Source organism: Dermacentor andersoni, chromosome 11 (genome assembly GCF_023375885.2).
Source record: "Dermacentor andersoni chromosome 11, qqDerAnde1_hic_scaffold, whole genome shotgun sequence".
Taxonomy (NCBI): domain Eukaryota; kingdom Metazoa; phylum Arthropoda; class Arachnida; order Ixodida; family Ixodidae; genus Dermacentor; species Dermacentor andersoni.
This window is the reverse complement of record NC_092824.1, coordinates 78226332-78247510: the sequence shown is the minus strand read 5'-3', so window position 1 is coordinate 78247510 and position 21179 is coordinate 78226332. Positions and strand designations below refer to the sequence as shown.

The 21179-nt window shown below is 47.1% G+C and overlaps 1 protein-coding gene across 1 annotated transcript; it reads right to left on the bottom strand.

Annotated features, from left to right (window-relative positions):
• Positions 1 to 971: 971 nt before the first annotated feature.
• Positions 972 to 20465, bottom strand: LOC140214156 (sodium/iodide cotransporter-like). Its single transcript, XM_072285514.1, has 5 exons — positions 20158 to 20465; positions 8782 to 9050; positions 5078 to 5143; positions 4248 to 4299; positions 972 to 1063 (listed from the first exon to the last, which is right to left on the bottom strand). Exons 1-5 carry the CDS (start codon positions 20222 to 20224, stop codon positions 972 to 974), a joined length of 546 nt encoding a protein of 181 aa, XP_072141615.1. The 5' UTR covers positions 20225 to 20465.
• Positions 20466 to 21179: the final 714 nt, after the last annotated feature.

Genomic DNA, 21179 nt, shown 5'->3' with positions numbered 1-21179 from the left:
GTCTGCCAGCTGCTAGCCATCTGCCTAGTTAACTTCAGTTATTAGAGCGACCACTTCCTGAAAGGGGGTGCATCGCACCCGGTTTGATGCCCACAGCAAAGCATTCTTTTTTTTTCTTTTTCTTCTTTTTAGACAGCGAACTTTTGTTTCATAGGAGCCCGTATGGGCTTTGGGCTTTTCTTGGCGCATCTTCTTCAAACTACTTTCGAGCCGGAAGCCGACTTTACCGTCAATTTCCTAATGCCTGTTGCGACGGCAGCTGGGCCATACGATGAAGCGACGTTTCACTCACTAGTCGACTTTAGCAGTAACTGGAACACGAGCAGTTTCAGTCTGAGCCATCTTTCGCAGCATTGAATGCTCTGACGAAGAAAAAATAACACGGCAGTGGGCAATGCAAGCGGTGACATACCACAGCTGGCAGCAATCAAGTACTGTCAAACGCTCGTAGTGGCCCGTTGCAATGCCGTGACTGAAATATACGAGCACTTTCATCGAATAACGCAACGCGGAAAGGCACCAGCAGTGAAACGGAAATTGCGTAACCTGTAATCGGAATCGTAAACGCGAAAGCGGCTGTCATAAAAAGAACCAAATAATTAAAGGCTAAATAAAAAGAAATACGAAATAACTAAAAAAGGAAAAAGCGGCTGAATACACGTACGACTATATTTCTTAGTTGTGCAGGTGAGGGGCCGCACTTAAATATTTTTTTTTCTTTCGTATTAGCTGTTTGATATTAGCTGACCGCTTTCACTGATCGTACGTCCATCTGAGTGGTTGGCTGACAGCTGCACTTGCCAATAGTTCTGGACTTACCACAACGTTTGCGCGAGTGGATTCTAAATAAGGTTGAAGAAGCACACAAGACGCGCCGGTCACCGATGAAGTGCTCTAACTTGATTGCCGTACCACTTACGGCGTATGCGGCTGAGAGTACGCGCAAATCAGTCGTATTTAATTTACGGAAGTCACTTGAACAGCGGGTAACTTACCAGTGCAGTGTAAACCGTTCCAGACACTCCCAGAATGATGCTCGCAATTATGGGAGACAGGCCGAGCACTGAAACGAATGCAAATCAGAAAGAAAAGAAATAAAGGCCGATTAAGAGAACGTCGTAAGAGAGGCGAACGAGCCAGTTAAGTTGCAAGATATATCATCATCATCATCATTATCATCATCATCATCATCATCATCATCAGCCTAGTTACGCCCACTGCAGGGCACAGGCCTCTCCCATACTTCTCCAACTACCCCGGTCATGTACTAATTGTGGCCATGTTGTCCCTGCAAACGTCTTAATGTCATCCGCCCACCTAACTTTCTGCCGCCCCCTGCTACGCTTCCCTTCCCTTGGAATCCAGTCCGTAACTCTTAGTGACCATCGGTTATCTTCCCTCCTCATTACATGTCCGGCCCATGCCCATTTCTTTTTCTTGATTTCAACTAAGATGTCGTTTACCCGCGTTTGTTGCCTCACCCAATCTGCTCTTTTCTTATCCCTTAACGTTACACCCATCATCCTTCTTTCCATAGCTCGTTGCGTCGTCCTCAATTTCAGCAGAACCCTTTTCGTAAGCCTCCAGGTTTCTGCCCCATATGTGAGTACTGGTAACACACAGCTGTTGTACACTTTCCTTTTGAGGGATAGTGGCAACCTGCTGTTCATGATTTGAGAATGCCTGCCAAACGCACCCCAACCCATTCTTATTCTTCTGGTTATTTCAATCTCATGATCCGGATCCGTGGTCACTACCTGCCCTAAGTAGATGTATTCCCTTACCACTTCCAGTGCTTCGCTACCTATCGTAAACTGCTGTTCTCTTCCGAGACTGTTAAACAATACTTTAGTTTTCTGCAGATTAATTTTCAGACCCACCCTTCTGCTTTGCCTCTCCAGGTCAGTGAGCATGCTTTGCAATTGGTCTCCTGAGTTACTAAGCAAGGCAATATCATCAGCGAATCGCAAGTTGCTAAGGTATTCTCCATCAACGTTTACCCCCAATTCTTCCCACTCCAGGCCTCTGAATACCTCCTGTAAACATGCTGTGAATAGCATTGGAGATATCGTATCTCCCTGTCTGACGCCTTTCTTTATAGGGATTTTGTTGCTTTCTTTGTGGAGGACTACGGTGGCTGTGGAGCCGCTATAGATATCTTCCAGTATTTTTACATATGGCTCATCTACACCCTGATTCCGTAATGCCTCCATGACTGCTGAGGTTTCGACTGAATCAAACGCTTTCTCGTAATCAATGAAAGCTATATATAAGGGTTGGTTATATTCTGCACATTTCTCTATCACTTGATTGATAGTGTGAATATGGTCTATTGTTGAGTAGCCATTACGGAATCCTGCCTGGTCCTTTGGTTGACAGAAGTCTAAGGTGTTCCTGATTCTATTTGCGATTACCTTAGTGAATACTTTGTAGGCAACGGACAGTAAGCTGATCGGTCTATAATTTTTCAAGTCTTTGGCGTCCCCTTTCTTATGGATTAGGATTATGTTAGCGTTCTTCCAAGATTCCGGTACGCTCGAGGTTATGAGGCATTGCGTATACAGGGTGGCCAGTTTCTCTAGAAGAATCTGACCACCATCCTTCAACAAATCTGCTGTTACCTGATCCTCCCCAGCTGCCTTCCCCCTTTGCATAGTTCCTAAGGCTTTCTATACTTCTTCTAGAGATATAATACCTTGTACACCCCACTTAACGGGGTGCAGGTAATTCGTTCTGGTATTTCCATACACAGCTGCCCTCTTTGGGTGCTCTGCTTTTGTGACCTTCAGAACATCTTTTCGTTAGTACGCAAATGAGGCTGCACGGTTACCGTATGAAACGCGATGCCCTCGCATTGACCGAGACGGTGAAAATTCGGTGCACCCGATGCAGCGAAAAGCGCACGAAATGTTTAAGGCTCTGAATTGAATTCTGGGGTTCTACGTGCCAAAGCCACGATTCGATTACGAGGCACGCCGTAATGTGGGACTCCTTGTTAATTTTCACCGCCATGGTTTTTTTGACGTCCCTGTACTGCACGGGACAGGGGCGTTTTCGCGCTCCGCCCCCGTCGAAAGGCGGCCGCCGCGGCCAGCATTCGATCCCGCGACCGCGTGCTTAGCAGCGCAGCACCGTAGCAGCTAAGCCACCGCGGCGAGTGCGGGGAGGGGGGGGGGGGGTTTCAGGTGAGCACGCCTCTCTTCCTCTAGCCCGGCCGCGGCTGCGAATGACTGCCAGTTTGGCATGCGTGGCCGGTGCTCCCTATCTTGAGGTAATCTGCGGCGGGTTCAAAGGTTCGCGAGCCGATATAGCTAGTGGCTTCAGCATTCCCGCGCGTTTAGGGACGGAGGTCGCATAATCTCGAGTGTCAGAGGAGCTTTGAAGAGAGAGACAGCTTCAAGCGATAGCTCGATCCCTAAGGTCGTCGTTCTTCATCATACCACGTTGTGACAGTGAGTGTTCGAGGTCATCGAGTGATATTTGTTCACCTTGCGCTGCTGAACTCGACGTCGCGGGTTCGATCCCTGCCGCGGCAGCCACGCATCTTGATGACGGTGGAAGGGGGGGCAATATGAGGAAGCGTTCGCGCACTTTTATTTTTTAGGTGCTTCGTCAGCTAACCCCAGGTGGTCAAGATTAAACCACGGTTCACCACTATCGCGTGTCTGGTGATAATGTCGTCGTTTTGGCACGTAATACCCTAGAATATTGCTTTATTTTAAGGTTTAACAGTGGCCGAACGAGGAATTAACGTAGCTGGATCGATTGTTTGGACAATGAGATTCGTCGTTGTCGTCGAGACCCCTTGCCGAAACGTTTTGCTCCAGAGAAATTCCTTGTTCGACCACTGTTTTTTTTTTTACTTCCTGCGCCTATATTTCCGTGATCATGTGTTTGTGTTTGGATTTTTCGCGGGTAATTTATTGGCTTAGCCTGCAGTAGTATTACTTCAAATATTGCAGGTTTGCCCGGGTTTCACACCGTTCTGCAGAGCTGGTTGAGGCAGAGCTCGATACGCACGACTCTGGCAGGTTTACGCGGCGAGATTTTAAAAAAAAATTCTCTGGGAAATTTGTTTAGTGTTCCTTCCCGCGTACTTCACGCGAGAAAAATTTCTAAGGCTCTCGGAAGCAATTACCACGCACTTGCGTGCGTCAGCCGCAGATACTGAGAGCGTTGTATTTGATACGTCGCGATAACACGAACTGTGTAACGAATGAATGGTGTGATCGGGTCACGTATCTTACTTGTCGACACGGCAACCGCTGCACTGTAGATGGCCACTGCACCTAATGCTTGCTGAACAAAGGAAAAAGAAAAAAGAAAATGCATGAGAAAGATCGGTCGTCAGTGGAGGCTATTCCTTTCTTGTGTAAAAAATGCAGTTCCCATTTGATACACGTGTACAGGGCGACAGGGCCTGGCTCTTAAAGGGAACACTCTATAATGTGCGGCTGTCGTTTTGCGAGCGCTTTAGTTGCAAGTCCTGGCTGAATCTATGTCAATGCACTGGACAGGTGTGTAGGGAAACGCCGGGGCCACGAACCACAACTCGGGGCCTGCTGCGAAATGGGGCTATATTTCACCCTTGCCAGAAGGGAGAATACGCGTGTTTCATTTAACGGTAGATCGCGCTCTATATTTTGCACTCCATATGGTGCGGAAATCCTCGTAGAACAGAACAGTTTGACTTCGCGACAAGCTGTTTGATAGACTGGAGTTTTCAGCGTGCGTCGGCCTTGTAGCTAAGTTGTTGACAAGTTATCAAGCTTGGAAGCTACTTTGAGAGAAGTGCTAGTCACTGAAGTATGCAATGCTTTCTCTATGTTATACACTTAGTGTCAAATTGCTCGGTGGCGATTTCGCTTGGTTTGGTGGTTTGGTTGGCCACCGCCAGTCATTTTGCTGCAAGGGTAGCGGCAGTCACTGATGAAGTCACCCGATCGTGTAGTTATCACACTGTATTCACCTCGTATATCTCTCTTTCTTTTTTTGCTGCTGCAGCTTGGCTGCTGCTTGGAAAGAAATATTCGGTCGCTGTAGAAAATATACGTAAAAGCCCAGTGTGGGTACTCACGCTTAGAACGAAATATATGAAGGATGAGGCGATTCCAACGCTGTTCCCATATCGCATGCGCAGGTACTAGTGCATGGAATCAAAACGATAAGACAAGATCACTTTCACTGTCTATGCCATCTGATATACAGTCAAGGCTCCTGCGTAAAATACTAGAGGGAACTCCGCCGCTGCCTTTGTTTAGCTCCCCTGGGAATAATAAATTTGTCCATGCGCATAAATTTGTAGAATCTTTGTGCTCGTGGCTTCAAACTTTCTTGTGACTTCGTCTGCCTTCAGCGCTCTAAACTTCCGAGAAATCGTGTATTTTTAAACGCGCGGTGGCACAATGACTCGGCACCGAATGCATAATCGCTGCGTGCACTTATAATACACTATCGGCACGTTCCTATTCGAGCCAGCATCGGAGGTGGTCTACGTAGAGAGCTTGAGGAGACAGACGTTTAAGGCCAGTATTGTTTTGGGCCAGTATTGGCCTAAAGGGCCAATACTGGCCGTCTAGGGTCAGTATTGGAACGCCGCCTATTTTTGTTGAAAATCGATTTGGAAAGTCGCAAAGTCGTTTGAAGCCCGACGGACGAAGTTTCGAAAAATCCATCCACCTAATTATCGTTCGAACGCTGGCTGAAACGCCATGCTTGCATTGGACATTTGCGCGAGATTTCCCGTTATCAAAACTTTACAGGGAACTCTTTGGAGGAGCGCTAAAAAAAACCGACAAAAAAACACGAACGTGCTTGTTTTTTTTTTGTTTTTTTTGCCATCCTCAGTCAGGTAAAATTTCAACATCTCTTCATCGATCAACGGGTGCGATTCCAGCCACATTCGGTTTCCGCCATTCGCGGCCAGGGTACGTGCCATCCCGTATAGACCACAGCAGTAAGGTTCCTCGTCTTCGCCACTGACGTGCTCTTGCATATTTTTTGGGGGCCAAGAACCGGCGCCGACTGGAACCACATTTCCTTCTTCTATCGCCCACCATATCCTATTGCATTGTCATTTACAACCGCTGTAAGCGTACGACGTTTTTGGAAATGGTTCGGGTTTCGCTGCACTTTGTTGTTGTTTTTTCTGCCTTGTCGATATCCTTATACGCCTCGATGCCTTTTGAGTTTTTTGTTTTACCCTTTTTCCATTTATACCTGATTATCTGCAAACCATGTACCCATCCCTACTCTGTAACGCTCATTGGGCGCTGAGTGCATGACATTGAATAAATAAAAACTTAAAAAGCAGGGGTGAGACTGATAAGACAGCATACATTATAGGCGTAAGCACCGGTACAAGGTAGATAGAGCAAACGAAAGAGTTGCGTGCACGAATGCTAGAAGGAAAAGCTTTTATAGCATACCTGAGCGAGTGACTCAAGCTAGGTGACTATTCAAGTGACACATCTTCCACGGTCGAATGGATCCGAACTATTAGTTATGCCATTGTAGGACTCCCGTTTCAGTAACAGCATTGTCACAAGGTTTCTCTATGGTTCTTTTAACTACAGTACTCTAAACCGCCGATATATATCTGTTTTCAGGCAGTCATTGCCTATATTTCACATGTAGCAGCGAAATTTATATTAAAGCTTCGATAACATTTATCACAGTCGGGTTCACGCACAAATGTGACAGCTCTATCTTTAACCGTTCCACGCATTTGAATTCTTAACCTCAATTCAGCGTTGACACGCTTCGGAAAAGGGACTCGCACTTTTGCCATTCTAAATAATAAAAAAAAATGTGAAAATTGTCTACTAATGAGCGTTCTTCGGATCGGCTGTTATGTCGTCTTTTGCTTGGTTTTGCTAACTTGCTTCTCCTAGCTTGTGCGCGTCTACGCATGGCCTTTCCGGTCGCAAAGAATGCTTAGTCTTTAGTAGAGAATTGACAGGCTTTCTCGCCGCATGCAACCTCCGCAATGCAATTGTACCTATTTGAGCCGAAACGCCGGGCACGTGCGAAAGCGAACGCCAGCTGCCGCAGTAGCGCGTGAGGCGTTGCGCGAGGGGAGAGTTCATCGCCACGATGCCATGTCACCCACGCTGTTGCTCTCGCAAGCCCGTTTTGTGACCGCGTTCCTTGTACTTTCATTCCGTACCCCCTGTGCAGCGCGGTTGAGGTGTCCTCTGCTGAGAGACAGTTACTGCGCTGCACTTTACCCCAACCTTTCCTCCCCATCATCAAGAATCTCCTTCTCTCCACGCAAGCTCTCGCCTGCGTTCTGAGTGCGCCTCGGCAAGGCCCAATGAAAACGCGCCAAGCGTCTCAACGCGCTCGTTTGCCTGCGAGGTGTTCACATTTATAACTCGAAGGAGGCTCAGCAGTGTCCAGTTTGACATTGGGTCACCCCAAAATCTTAAGTTGGCCTAGCCTCGAATTTCTACTTGGCTTACCCCCAAATTTCAAGTTGGCTCACCCCCAAAGTTCAAGTTGGGCCACCCCCAAGTTTACCTTGGCTCCCCCCTCCCCCCCATATTTTAACTTGGCCCATCCTCAATTTTTCAGTTGGCCCGCCCCCAAATTTAACTTGGCCGACCCCCATATTTCATGTTGGCCCACCCCCAAATTTAAGTTGCCCCACCCGAAATTTAAAGTTGGCCCACACTAACATTTCGGTTGGCCCACCTCCAAAGTTCACGTTGACCGAGTGCGAAATTTCAAGTTGACCCACCCCCAAATTTCAGCTGGCCCACCGCTACTAAAAGCTTTCCCATGCATGTTCTGAGGAGCCATATGTGTCTCTATGGGTATTATATTTGATTTTATTATTTTTCTTTTAAATTGCTCCTTATCGCTTAAAAGCTACCAATCATCTCAATTCTCTACACTATGATAACGATTAAATGTCGTAACATTGCAAATTACGCATTTTTGTGCATATACAAGGCATTGCACTTCTTGCGTCACAGAGCTGGCGAGCTCGCCGGAGAATGCTTACACATTGTTCTGATCGGCCGTTCACCCAACGACAACCTCCGGTCACGGCTAGCGCGATTATGGGGAACGGGCCCACGGCCTCGTCAAAATGGTTCTCAAAACGGGTGATTTATGGCCGGCACAGAAGTACCTCGGTCAGGAGAGGTTTCGGCAAATAGGGCAAGGATACGGTCCATCACCTGTGAGCCGCCCAAACTGGCACGTCCACGCCGCGTACAGAGTCAGTGTACGATCCCCCTTCCCCTGTTTGTTCCCACTGATGTGCGTGCGTTTCCGACAACGCTCCCTTCGGAGGGAAAGGGAAGCAGACCTCCGTATTGGTGGGACCTGATGTCATCGGTCTCCTGAGGCCGGATTGGGGGAAGTGACTGAACAATCATCACGCAGGGCATAAAAAGAGTAACGGACGGTGGGAGTGATCGGCTGCTACAACTTCTTCATGAACTTTTTCTGTACTACTTTGAATTTTCTTATAAATATCTAAATATAAACCTGTTTGTAAGACGTCCGGGATATCGGGCCCAGCTCTACATTCCCTTACTCCTCCACGAGCAAAGTGAATCTCTCATCTTGGGACCCTCAGTCACAACAGCATTAACAAGCCGTAGCAGCCCTGTGAGCTAGCTAACCAGAACTCACAAGGTCGCCTAGTTCCACAATCGCATGGCGCGACAATTGAAGACTCCCAGAGCACCACCCCCGATCCACGCGTGTCAGTAAAAGACGAGGGGGGGGGGGGCGGGCGAGGGTACACACACAGAAACACACACACACCTCGAACACGGACGTGACCCTCCGCTCGTACATGACGGGCAGGAACACCGTGGTGACCACGATGCCGGCCGGCACGAACGCCGGAATGGCCCATAGGGTGTGGAAGCCGTACACGTAGTAGTGGGCCACGAAGGCGATGATGCTCATGGCGGTGACGCTGGACGCGACCGCCGAGATGGCCAGCGGCAGCGACGGGATGCTGCGGCCCCCCAGGAAGGCCTCATCCTGGCTGCGGCTTCGTCGACGCACCGAAAAGTAGAGACCGGCGCCTGCACACGAAGACGTTTGCGTAAGCAACGCTTGTATGATGTAGATACGACAGTAGGACAAAAAAGTTATTTAACAAATGTAGTACGTAAGCCCTTAGCAGGCATGCATGAAGAGCGACGGCAGCTGTTTATAATCATCGTCGATACTACGAGCTCGTTAATTGGGGGACCCGTAATCGTAGTGGTTTGCGCACGCGAACAAATCAAGGACCATCGATGACGATCGTCATCGCAAGCGAATAGCCGAACGCTTCTACAAAGCTATTCGCTTAAATAAAGGAATGAAGTCGTGTACATTTGTTGCAGGGATGATATTTAAGTAGCGCTTCTTTGCTTCACTGCGCAATGCTTCACTTCACTGCGGAACAGAACCAGCACGTGTACGAATACGACGTTGCGTCTCGCAGAACTACAAAAGTTGGTGTTCGGCGACGAGTGTGCCCGGCAAGCGGGGTTGCTTGAGAGCGCGCGCGGGCTTAATTTGCATCGGCGGCGAAATTCCGACCTCCGATCTCGAAAAACGGACGAAAGAGCTGCGGAACTTGGCTATTCTAAAGCCCCTCAATTTTTCAAAACTAGCGTCATTCTTAGATCTTTCCGCCTCCACGCCTCCTGTCTCCCCAGCCTCCTCCGCTACCCCATTGGCCAATCTGTGTCACGTGAAAGCAGGCGCCGCGCTTTTGTACATTTTTTTTCTTTCCAGCGGGCTCCGACCTCCATTGTTGGGCCTGCGCGACAAAAGTACGGCAGGCGGACTGACGGAATGCGTTAGCGTAATAGAATGTGTTCGGGCCGAGAACTTAATTGCGATGCCGTGCTGCTGCGCCTTCGGTTGCCGCAACAGACACAGCGAGGACAAAAAGCTTTTTGCTTTGCCATCCGGCGGGCGCAACGCAAAAAGAAAAGTGTGGATTCACAGGATCGGGCGGGTTGACTTCGAGGAAGTGGCAAAGAAGGCACGGCTTCGTGAAGTAAGTGCCACGGCTCCACACAACCTCTTCTTTTGAGCCTAGCTGACACCTTCCGCTTCGAAAAAGTGTATGTGTTCATGATCTGCGTGGTTTTTAGCGCGTTGAAGTTGACTTTTTTTTTTAATGTGCTCTCTTTGTTTCATGTAGTTTCGTCTTGCGGTGAAAGTGCACGTATCTGCAGCTGGCCCGTGACATAGAAGCGACTATATACTGGGCGTGTTTTGAGCTGCACCAGAAGTTAGCACATTCTCGACGCTTTTGCAAGGCTCACTATAACTTATGGATGCAGTATTTTAGCTTTAGCTTGTAGCTTAGCTTTAGCTTGTATTTATTTGGTTTGTGGTGATTAACGTTTTTAACGTCCCGAAGCGACTAAAGCTATGATGGAGGTCGTAGTGGAGCTCCGGATAACTTTATCTAGGTTGCCAGAGGATGTTTAACGTGCACTTTGATCGTAGAGTCGTGCGTGGGCCGGTAAATTCCTCTTTGGCGTTTCATAATTCTCGCGCGGGCGCGCTAGCGCTGCTTTAGAAGTTGGCGCCTGAGCGCGATTGTATTTCTTCAATATATTTTATTTACTAGTTGTAACAACGTGTCATGATTTCGTACTAATGACTGCGTTTCCAGGGCACCAAAGCTGCAACGGGAGCACCAAAGCTAGAACCAGGGCTGGAAGGGGCTCGCCGAAGCCTGTGCATGCCAATGGAGTATAAGATAGGCTGTCCGCTATAGCGGACAGCCAATTTTGTATGCGAAGACTCCCTGCGCCGCCTGCTTTATTGTAATGTCACGTGCTCTTCGTAGGCCTCCGTAAGCCGTTGCATCTGCCCTCCTGGATTAGTACTCGTAAAAAAAAAAAAAAAAAAAACAATCTATCGTCACGATTACCAAAGCACCCAGGAATGAAAAAAGCGGCCCTGTTTTCAGGCATAGCTGACCGCAGACAGTCAGAATCTCTCACGCGCCGGCCGAACAAAAGTATCCTGCAGGTACGTAAATTAACCTACGAAACCACGTACACATACTTTCAGGCTGTCAAAACCTGAAACTTTGGTAATTACGCGCCTGTTTTAGCACACCGCGTGCTTGCGTCGTGTTTCAGCAACACGAACTCTCAACGTGCGCGCACTTAACGCCTTAAATACGCCTTGAATAATAGTCTTTTTTATCTATTTCTTCCACATTTCCAACACGACATTTTTAAGGCCAGTTACCGACTGACGAAGCAAGATCTCTATTGAAAAAACTGCCCCGCAGGACTCGAACAAACTTTTCCGCGGATTTCTTCCCGTAGCGTGTTAGCCGTCGTCCCAGCAGGCCCAGCACCGGCGGCGCCACCGTCGAGGCCGCGCCGAGCGGAGGAGGAGGGAAGCAAATGGCGCTACTTTGGGAGATTGAGGGGGCTTTAGGCTATTCGCCCTACGCAAGAGCCGGACACGCAATGGCGTCGCCCGCTCATCGGGTCGGCACTTAACGTCGAGTGCACATACAAGCCAGCTGTGTAGGCTGTAGTGAACGTTTGAAAGACGGGGTGACAATCACTCCGTTTGTATAAGGATGTCGCAGCAAACACGGTATTGATTAGAAGTATACAAACTACAAAAGCAAAAGAAAGAAAGAAGGAAAGAGGAGAGATATGTTAGGTTTGTTTTGGCAGCAAAATTTACTTAAATTGTACGACGGTCGTCGAAGCGCAATACGCTGGCTTTCAGTCTCACATATATATAGCTTTCCGACAGTTTCGCATTATTTTTGACCACCTGCGCATCTTCGGCGCCAACTGAAGTGTCGATTAAGAAGCGTTTTCTTTCTTTCCTTCTTCCTTTTTTTCTCTCTTTCTTTCTTTCTTTCTTTCTTTCTTTCTTTCTTTCTATTTCGTCCTCATTTTGAAAGCGACAGCTGCGCTTCCGGGAATCGAGCGAGCGCCCTCGCGTGCTCAGCATCGGAACGCCTCAGCCGCTGACCCAGTGCGGCGGGTGGAGTGATGCCAAACAAGGCCGTTGGAACATGGCGCAAAGCCAGCGGCCGTCCATCTCAACGCGACGAACGTCGGCGGCCTTCGCGCGTCAACTTGCTGAACCCTCCCGTGGCATACAGGAAATTCGAGTTCCACTCTATAGGGTCGCTTATTGTGCGTTCGGCTGCTCGTTTTTTGAGCGCTTGGAACGCGTTCGGCTGATCTCCGGCTCAAAGCTCTCGGAGGCGCTCTCACCTTCGACACGGGAGCGTGACCGAGATGTGGCAAAAGCTCCGGTCACGTGACTGCTTGCAATTTTTTCCGTTGTTGGCGTTGCGTCTGCGGTGAGCGGGCGGGCCCCTTTATGGCCCGCCGCGTTTGTTAATACAGCAAACGCTGACGTGTTTCCTCTTGCGCCCTCAGATTGCTCCGACGTAGAACGGGTTCAGTAATCGTTGCAATCCGAGTGGCGTTGCAAGATTGCAACTATCTGGCTCTCTTTCATTAATGCGGTAGCGTTAAGGCCCCGTGTCGCAGGAAATCCGGTGTCGGCGCCGGCGGCGATATCGGTATGAGAAAAAAAAAAAAAAAAAACATCATCCCGAACCACGCATCCCGATCCACGCAGGCCCCCCGCGTGGCGGAGATGCATTACTGAACTAATTGAACTTGTCAGAGTAAAATGCGTCAGAAAATTCAAAAAGTACGACTTGCACACAGCCTACTGGCATGCTAGCGTCGGATTGTAATTTGAATGTATGAGAAAAAAGTAATTCTGTTACGCGAAAGTTTGAACACAAACCCTTTTACCGGCTACCGTTTGAAGTCTGTCTGAGTAGGAGCGGCACGTAACGCTCGGTTCTCTGCCACCACGACCCAGATGGCGCTCGCCTCCGCGGCAGCGGCGGCGCCCGCCGTGGAGAGGGGGAAGAAAAAGAAAACAACAAGAATGCCCGCCTTATTGCATAGCTTTCGCCGCCAGCGTTTCCTTTAAAACATTACGGCTACATAAGTGCAGTTGCCGGGAAGCGTGAGACGTAGTCGGGAATCTTTGAATGCCATAGCATTCCGCTATTAAAGGCAAAGCTTAAGCGTCCTCCAAAGTTTCATTTTTACAATCTGCGAAAAGAGAGAGAGAAAAAACAAATAACTAATGTGGGAATTCCTGAGTAATTTGGAACGCGCAGGAAAAATAAGTGCAGAGCCAACACACAATTTGGAATCCAATTGAAACGAACCCTTGTTCAAGCGGTGTGTACGTACAACTGACGGGTATGCGTGCATTTGCGTGTACGTTCACCTGTGCAACGCGCATCATTATGAAATTCTTATCTCACACAAATGTCACGACTTTAATCTCATGAAATGTTCATGTTGAAGCACTACACCTCTCCCAAACTCTGCCGAAATGTACCCACCAAATCAGGCGGATGTACAGTGTGAGCAGCGATGTCAAGGGGACTAAGGTGATGTGCTGAGCAGATGTTTGCTCAGAGAAGAACGACACACATCTTTCCAGCTGCATTTAGGAATTATGTACCTCTTGTGCCTCAGTGGTACATATTAAAGGGACATTAAAGCAAAAAAGAAAATCAATTCAGACGGATAACAGGCGGACTATCTTATCGTGAATTTTGCAATGATAGGTTGATTACTACAAGAGAAAATGAAGGTCAAAGTTTCAGTTTTTGAATTTCGCGAGGAATCCCCAACGCCGGCACGTGACTGTGACGTTACGGATTTCGAAGTTTTTTTGCGTATTTAGGTCGCGTTGGCTCAGCAGAAGTTCCCAAGACCTCGCCATGTTCAATCTTCGGCTCCGTTAGAACACAGTATAGTCGATCTTTGCCGCTAACGAAATAACTAGGCGCCAGAAGACGCTGTCAAAATCTATGACGTCACAGCGAGCTGGGTCGGGAACTTCAAGGAGGCGTCGCCACCCGTCTTTTATTATTGATTTTTTTCTGGCTTTAATGCGAGGACCATCACGGCATCACGTACGCGAGCATATGGCCATCGCCCAAGTCAGTGGACAACTTGCTGTACATTGGGTAGGCATATGTTGTTTCGTGGGAATGTCATGCCGTGCACGCATATGGCATGAATTTACGCGATTCTTGTCATGCTTGGCTTGGCATTCACGGGAATCATGTCATGGTTTGACATAGAAGCATGCCATAATATGCATTCATGACACTCATGTCAGTCATGTTATGATGTGCATATCATGACATGTCGTTCATGTATGTAATGACACGCATGCCCAGAACACATCCAGTTAAAGAAATACAAGTCATGTCAATCAATCACTTAATGTCATGTCTTCTCATTTAACATACTCATGACAAGCACGCCACTGCATCCATGTTATGAAACGGTTGTAATTCACGTTTAGTCAATTTTTACACGTTAAGAATCTGGATATCCATAACATGAATGAAATGACATGACATGCTTCACATGAATGACATCACATGTGTGATGACCTGTTTGTCATGGATGACATAAATGACATGAGGTGATGACGTCGTGGGTCGCTTCTTTAGCTGGATATTTATCATATGTGTAATGAGACATCTGTACCTGACCAGGAAGAGTGACTGGCATGACACGCTCATTCATCTTTCGTCACTTATTTTATGTCATTCGTGTCGGGGGGGGGGGGGGGGGGGGGGGGGCTCATGATCGCATGTCATGTCATTCAAATCCCGATATGCGTATATCGGGTTAAGCTACCGCGATGGCATCATGTCATTCATGCCAATTATGTTATGACATACGTGCCATAACAAGCATGTGATGCCATTGCCGTCACGACATGGCACGCACATACATGTCCTGCCATTAGTATCATGAAGCACTTGACATGTCATGCAATACTTGTCATTATTATTATCACAAACATATAATTAATGTCATTACAATTCTGTCACGTTATTCATGCCAGGTCATGTATGCATGTCATTCGTATCCGGATATATATCGAGCTAAACGACGTCGACGCCATCACGACAGTCATTTATGTCATCTTATATATATATATATATATATATATATATATATATATATATATATATATATATACGCTATGACAAGCAGGTGATGCCATTGGTGTCATAAAAGCGCATGCAAATATGGCATTCATGTCCTGAGGCACATTACATGTCATTCAAATCCATGTGATTCCTGTCATGACGTTTATGTCAGGTCATTCACGCCAGGTCTTGCATGCATGACGTTTATATCCTGATATATATCGAGGTTAAGAAACGACCTCAACGGCATCACGCCATTCATAGCATTTGTATCATGACATATATGCCATGAATAATAGGTCGTGTCTTTCATGTTACGTAGATAGATAGATAGATAGATAGATAGATAGATAGATAGATAGATAGATTGAGTGATAGACACAGACAGACAGACAGACAGACAGACGGACGGACAGACATACATACATACAGACAGACAGACAGACAGACAGACAGACAGACAGACAGACATACAGACAGACAGACAGACAGACAGACAGACAGACAGACAGACAGACAGACAGACAGACAGACAGACAGACAGACAGACCGACAGACAGACAGACAGAAAGCGAGATAGATAGATAGATAGATAGATAGATAGATAGATAGATAGATAGATAGATAGATAGATAGATAGATAGATAGATAGATAGATAGATAGATTCGTTTTCCTCGACAACCACTGCATCAAATTTGACGAGGTTTCTTGCATTTAAAAGAAAATCTTAAAATCTAGTGACTGTTGGTTTCGAATTCTTGATTTAGGTCGTCAATATTTTATTAAAAATGGTCAAAAATAAAAAATTTTTGATACACTCAAGTTTACTATCAAGTTTACAACTCTGTAACTCAACAACGAAAAATGATAATAGAATACCGTGAGCTGCATCTAATAGTGCATCTAAAGCGAACAAAATTGATACGTTACACATGAATATAAAAAAATTTAGTGATATGGAAATACAGCTTTTGCAGAACCCTTGTAAACAACGTAACAAATTCACGTAAAATGTAAAATGACCTATTGAATTTGTCCGCTTTGAATGATCTAATGGATTCCTTTTACAGAACCGCGATAACTGTTCTTGATGCAGAGCTATGAATTTGTAAACTTCGTGCTTCTATTTTTTTTAAACTGTCGAATATTTAAAATCTTTTTAACAAAACGCGCGTCCTAAATCGAAATTCCGCTTCCAACAGTCACTAGAATTTCATTTTCTCTCTCAGATGCAACGAATTTCATTAAAATCGCTCCAGAGATTATCTCAGAAAAACGGTTTTTGCGTTTTACGTGTATTTGAATAGACCGCATCGGAGTTGGGCCCGAGCTAAAGCTTCCTCTTAAAAGCGATATCCGCGGCCGCTCAAGGTGGCCAGCGTTTCCGTCACCAAACGCCGTGTAAGATCTCTCCCGGTATTTCCCAATTTCGGCTGCGTGACGCAGCCGGGAATCGCAAGGACTTTCTTCGTGCCCTCGCTGAGTTACAACTGATATAAAACTGGCGGAGAAAAAAAAAAAAAAAGAAAGCTCCTATAGGTGGTTTCGGAAGCGCCTCATCAGACAATGACGTCCCGTGCCAAGAGCGGCCACTTTCTACGTGACTTGTTAACCGATGTGTAGCGCGAGTACCCCCAGCTGCATCTTCGCGTCGCACTTGGAAGACCTGGGAAAGGCGCCGCGCGTGAGACTCGAGACGCTGAAGCCGAATGCCCGCCAGCTTCGCTTAGGCGCCTGCGTTGGCATCGGCGCAAGCGCTGCTGCGCTGGTCCCGCCTTTCGTGTCGCGCGAAGTAGACGGGCGTACTTTGGAAATCTTGGTGCCGCTTTGCCTCATTTCTCATTGCGACAGAGGTCGAAAGCTCTGAAAGTGGTTTTGACACGTGTGCCCAATGGTATCCGTGGTGCCGGCGACGACAAGTGGCGCGCCTATGTGCAGTGCGCTGCGCGCTGGAAGCTTCTGTATCAGAAACGGTGCAAGTTTCGTTAAACTTAGGGTTCGGTGACACTCCGCTTGCAGTGAAGTTGCCAATACAGTCAATGTTTGGCTTGGTCTTGAATTTCCCTGCTACGACGATGAAGGAAAGGATTTGTTTAATACGCTAAAGATGGCGATGCTCCGATTCAATCAATTAGGTGGCACTGCGATATAATTAATACCTCTAATGAGGATCCACCTCAAATCCGCTGGCTACATTGGCTGGTCGCCAAATGGAGCTTCAGGTTAATCCTTGACATGCTTTCGTCGCTCTTGCTCTCTTTTTCTTCTCACAGATTAATCTAATGAACATGTACGGGTCATAAAAGCGAAGCGTCCCCCGTTCTAAATTCTGCGCATGCCTATCGTGGAGTAGATTTACGCGTTCACGTAACGCTTTATTTTAGCCTAACGCGATACCCAGTGTCGTTAACCTCCGTCCTCTGGCAGGCGCCGTGGTATATCGCCTGGCAGATCGCCCAAAAGACGCGCGGGTGAAAAGCGCAAGCTTAACCAGCCCGTAACCGCAGAGAAGACAAATGGTTATAGCGGCGCTTGTTTCTTGGTAAGATTGATTTAATCTTGGGAGTGCTCATTAGGTGACACAACAACCGTCTCGTGCGAGAAGGTCATTTTTTTTTATTTTTTAAGTGGACATGCACAGTATATATAGCTGGTTTCACGTAACTTGAACCAAGGATTTTAACAAAGTGGTTAGCCGCAACCGAAAGAAACCAACGGCATATGTTTTGCCGTCCTGTGGCGCTCCTCAGAGTGCTTTTTAATATTCTGCTTAATTAGTTAAGATGAATTTGGCAAAAATACTATTATTCACTCTAGGGTCAATTGCGTATCGTTGCGGCGTATAGAATATTCATGAACGACCCATCCGAGTTTTTTTTTGTATGTGTGCGTGGCAACGTACATGCTACGTGGCGACTTTTGTCGAACTTGAAAGAAAGCCCGCGAAATATGAAATAAGAACCACGTGACTGCGTCCGTGCTCTATCGTATTGCAGCGCCCTAGAATAGCGCTTCGTGCGAAATAACCGTGCGCGCGGACCTTGGCGAAGTGAGCGACCGCGGTTCTATAGGCATCGGCGTCACAGTGAGTCAGCACCTTTGGCGGTGGCACACGCAAAGGAAGCACCGTCATCGCCGATAAGCGATAAGCTGGACGCACGGTTGAGATCGCAGTCACGCGGTTTCGTTTCCTATTTCGCGGGTGTTCTCCAAACGCCGAAAAAAAAAAAAAGTCGCCACGCAGCATGTATACGTTGCCACAAAACGCAACGAAACGTACTTGTCCCTCAAGTGAATATTAAGGATTTTGGATAATTGATCTTAGTGAATTAGGTAATTAAGCGGGATATAAATTATACCCTCAGCAGCGCCACATGACGGCAAACCATATGCCGTTGGCTTCATTCATCTGCGGCTAACCACTTTTTTTTTAATGATTATTTCAAGTTACGTGAAACACCCGGTTTAGGTAATAGCGAATCCGCAAGTGTTTCACTTTGTCAGCGCTATTATAGGCTGCGAGCGTAGGGTAGAAATCTAAATAACCGAATTTTACTGGCTTTTGTTTCAATACGGTAACGTGACTTTGTGTTTTATTGCGATGCTTTGCACCACACTATAGCCTTCTTTTCTTTTTGCCTGCATATGTTTTCTCTCCTTCCAGGAATAAACTTCGCTATTTCTTTTGTGTACCAACTCCTTTTTACATGCACGCCCTGGGTTCAACGGTGTCTTCGCAAATGTCTTCATTTAAATATTTTAACAGCTTGAAGGGAGAATGAAGTTCTGCCCATTAACATTTCATTATTGGATAACAGCTTTTGGCGTCGCATCGGCAACTTTTTTTGAAGCGTTTAGGAATTGTGTAGGTTGTATCAGATTGAATGCAAAATCATTTGTTTCCTTCAAGTTTTGAGCGCCATGTACATCTTACGAAACATACGCGATGGGGCGTGAGAAGATCTAAGAGTGCACTTGAGACGAAGACCGATGCTTTCAGTCGACCTGTGCTCCGTCGGACGGATAATTACCGAGTTCCCTAATTGCGGCAAACCAGTACTGGGAAAAATCCGCATGGTTGAGGATGATGCCACGAAAGGAAAAAAAAAAATGTCAACCGCGATACGGCCTCAGGAAGCTGCACTTTTTTAAAATCGCTTCCTGAAACATACTCATCGGGGTTCCGTGTAACTGATTTTCCATGTCCCTGCTATTAATTCGACCTGTTGTTGCACTTTGCTATCCTCCTGGGGTCGGAGTCACGAAGCTTTTGCTTCGTAAGTGTTATTTGTCACTGGTGGGTCGCCTTGTCTAACGACATGCGTAGCATCAAGATTGGCTGGAATGTTATGTTACGAACAATTCTAGCTTAAGAGGGTTTTTAAAATATGGGCACGTGCTTTTATTTCTTTCCTCTTTACTTTTTTTTTTATTGACGGGTTAGAATGAGACGATGCAGCACGATTAAAGCACCGGCCGTACTCTAGGTGCCTTGGTTAGGTGGTGCTGTTACGTACGTATAGTTCGGTGTACGTTATACCATACCAGGTATGAGCAATTTTAGCGATGGAATGATGTGGCAATATAACTCGCACATACTGCATGCCATATAGTAAGGCGTGACATATAGCATACATATGTACCTTAATATATAGGGGACGTCACGGCGACGCCGACAGCAAGATCGCAATAAAACCGCAAATGAGTTTGTTTGTACGTACTCGTACAAACTGAAATTAAGGCTCGACCGGTCGCGGAGGGCTAAGTGTTTCAATGAGGGGTAAGTGCAAAATACGCTTGTGCACTTCCGTTTGTGTGCACGTTGAAGAACCTCAGGCGGCCAAAATTAACGAGGGGGTTACCCGCTGCGACGTTTCTCCTAACCAGATCGTTGTTTGGCACGTTAAACTCGAAAGATTTGATTGGATGTTGCAGTGCGAAGCTCACCTGGCTTTGACGCGTCAATTTCTTTTTTTGTATCGCTATCGCGCGTTATTGCGTTTGCGCGCGCTTTTCTGCAACCAATCCTTTGTATGTCGCCTCTTCCTTGGACGCCCGCGGTTGGCGGTGCAGAATAAACTGTCAGTTCGCGCGCGCGCATTTGGAGGCGTTGGACGAGTCAAAGAACGAGTTGACCTCTTACCTAGGCTAACCACGGTGAGGCCGACTAGGAGGACGTAATCCACGGCGTGCACCGGCGGCGTATCCATCACAGAGACACCGTGTAAATATATCGCAGTACCGCGCGACGGGTTGGAGTCGAATGACGGCGGCAACGCAAACAACCAGCGTATTTTTTTTTTTTAAAGTTCCCCCTCTCCCCCGTATGTATGTATATGCATTTATACTGCCGGCTCACGAGGGACAGGTTTCCAATTGGTCTCTCTCTCTCTCTCACTCACGTGCTTCGCCTTCCCTCTCACCTAACAGAGAGAACGCGAACCACCCTTTCAAAGGAGGGGGGGGGGGGAGGTGAGAAGAGGGTAAACGGGCCACATCTGTTTCAGCGTTTACAGGTTGCGCACGACAACGGTTGCCAGTGTGAGCCATTAACCAACCGACTCGCGATACCGGCTCGTTTTTTTTTATTTTTCAATGGAATGGCGCACTTAGTGGCGCATGGAAGTCACAGTGAGGACATTTATGTGGCGTTTGTTGTTTCAGAGCGTAATTGCGCAGTGAACAGAGCCGTTGGCTAAGATCTTGCAGCGGTATTATATACATGGACAGCGAAGGTCTATAATAGGTAGTGTGCGGCAACCAACGCAAGCCTTGTACCTTTGTATTGGCATTTAAAGTACAACAGTCGGCGACAAGAAAATAAATATATGAAAAAACGGACTACAGCGCCAAGGAAAGATACTCTCCTTCAGGCGTTGTGGGCAGAGTTGTGAACGAGAAGGTAGTGTTACAGTTGTGACCACATAAAACCAACGGAGAATGAAGCCAACGAAAGCATCGGTGAAATTGGCTGTGGTTGAAACTGAAACGTATAAAATGATAAAAGACAAGGGGGAAATTAAAGGTGGACGAAAAGTAACTTGTCGCCTGTGGGAATCGAACCTACAACCTCCGCAATACGCGCGCGTTGCACTTCCAGTTGTGCTACGGCGACGGCTGTCAATTCGTCCACCAACTTGGGTATTTATATTAAAGTAGAGCTAG

Excerpts from the sequence above, each read along its gene's own strand:
- LOC140214156 (XM_072285514.1), bottom strand. The coding sequence starts at position 20,224 with ATGGATACGCCGCCGGTGCACGCCGTGGATTACGTCCTCCTAGTCGGC. Across the intron at positions 9,051-20,157 it reads CCTCACCGTGGTTAGCCTAG|GCGCCGGTCTCTACTTTTCG; the intron begins GTAAGAGGTCAA and ends CTTCGTGTGCAG. Across the intron at positions 4,300-5,077 it reads TCATATATTTCGTTCTAAGC|CAAGCATTAGGTGCAGTGGC; the intron begins GTGAGTACCCAC and ends TCCTTTGTTCAG.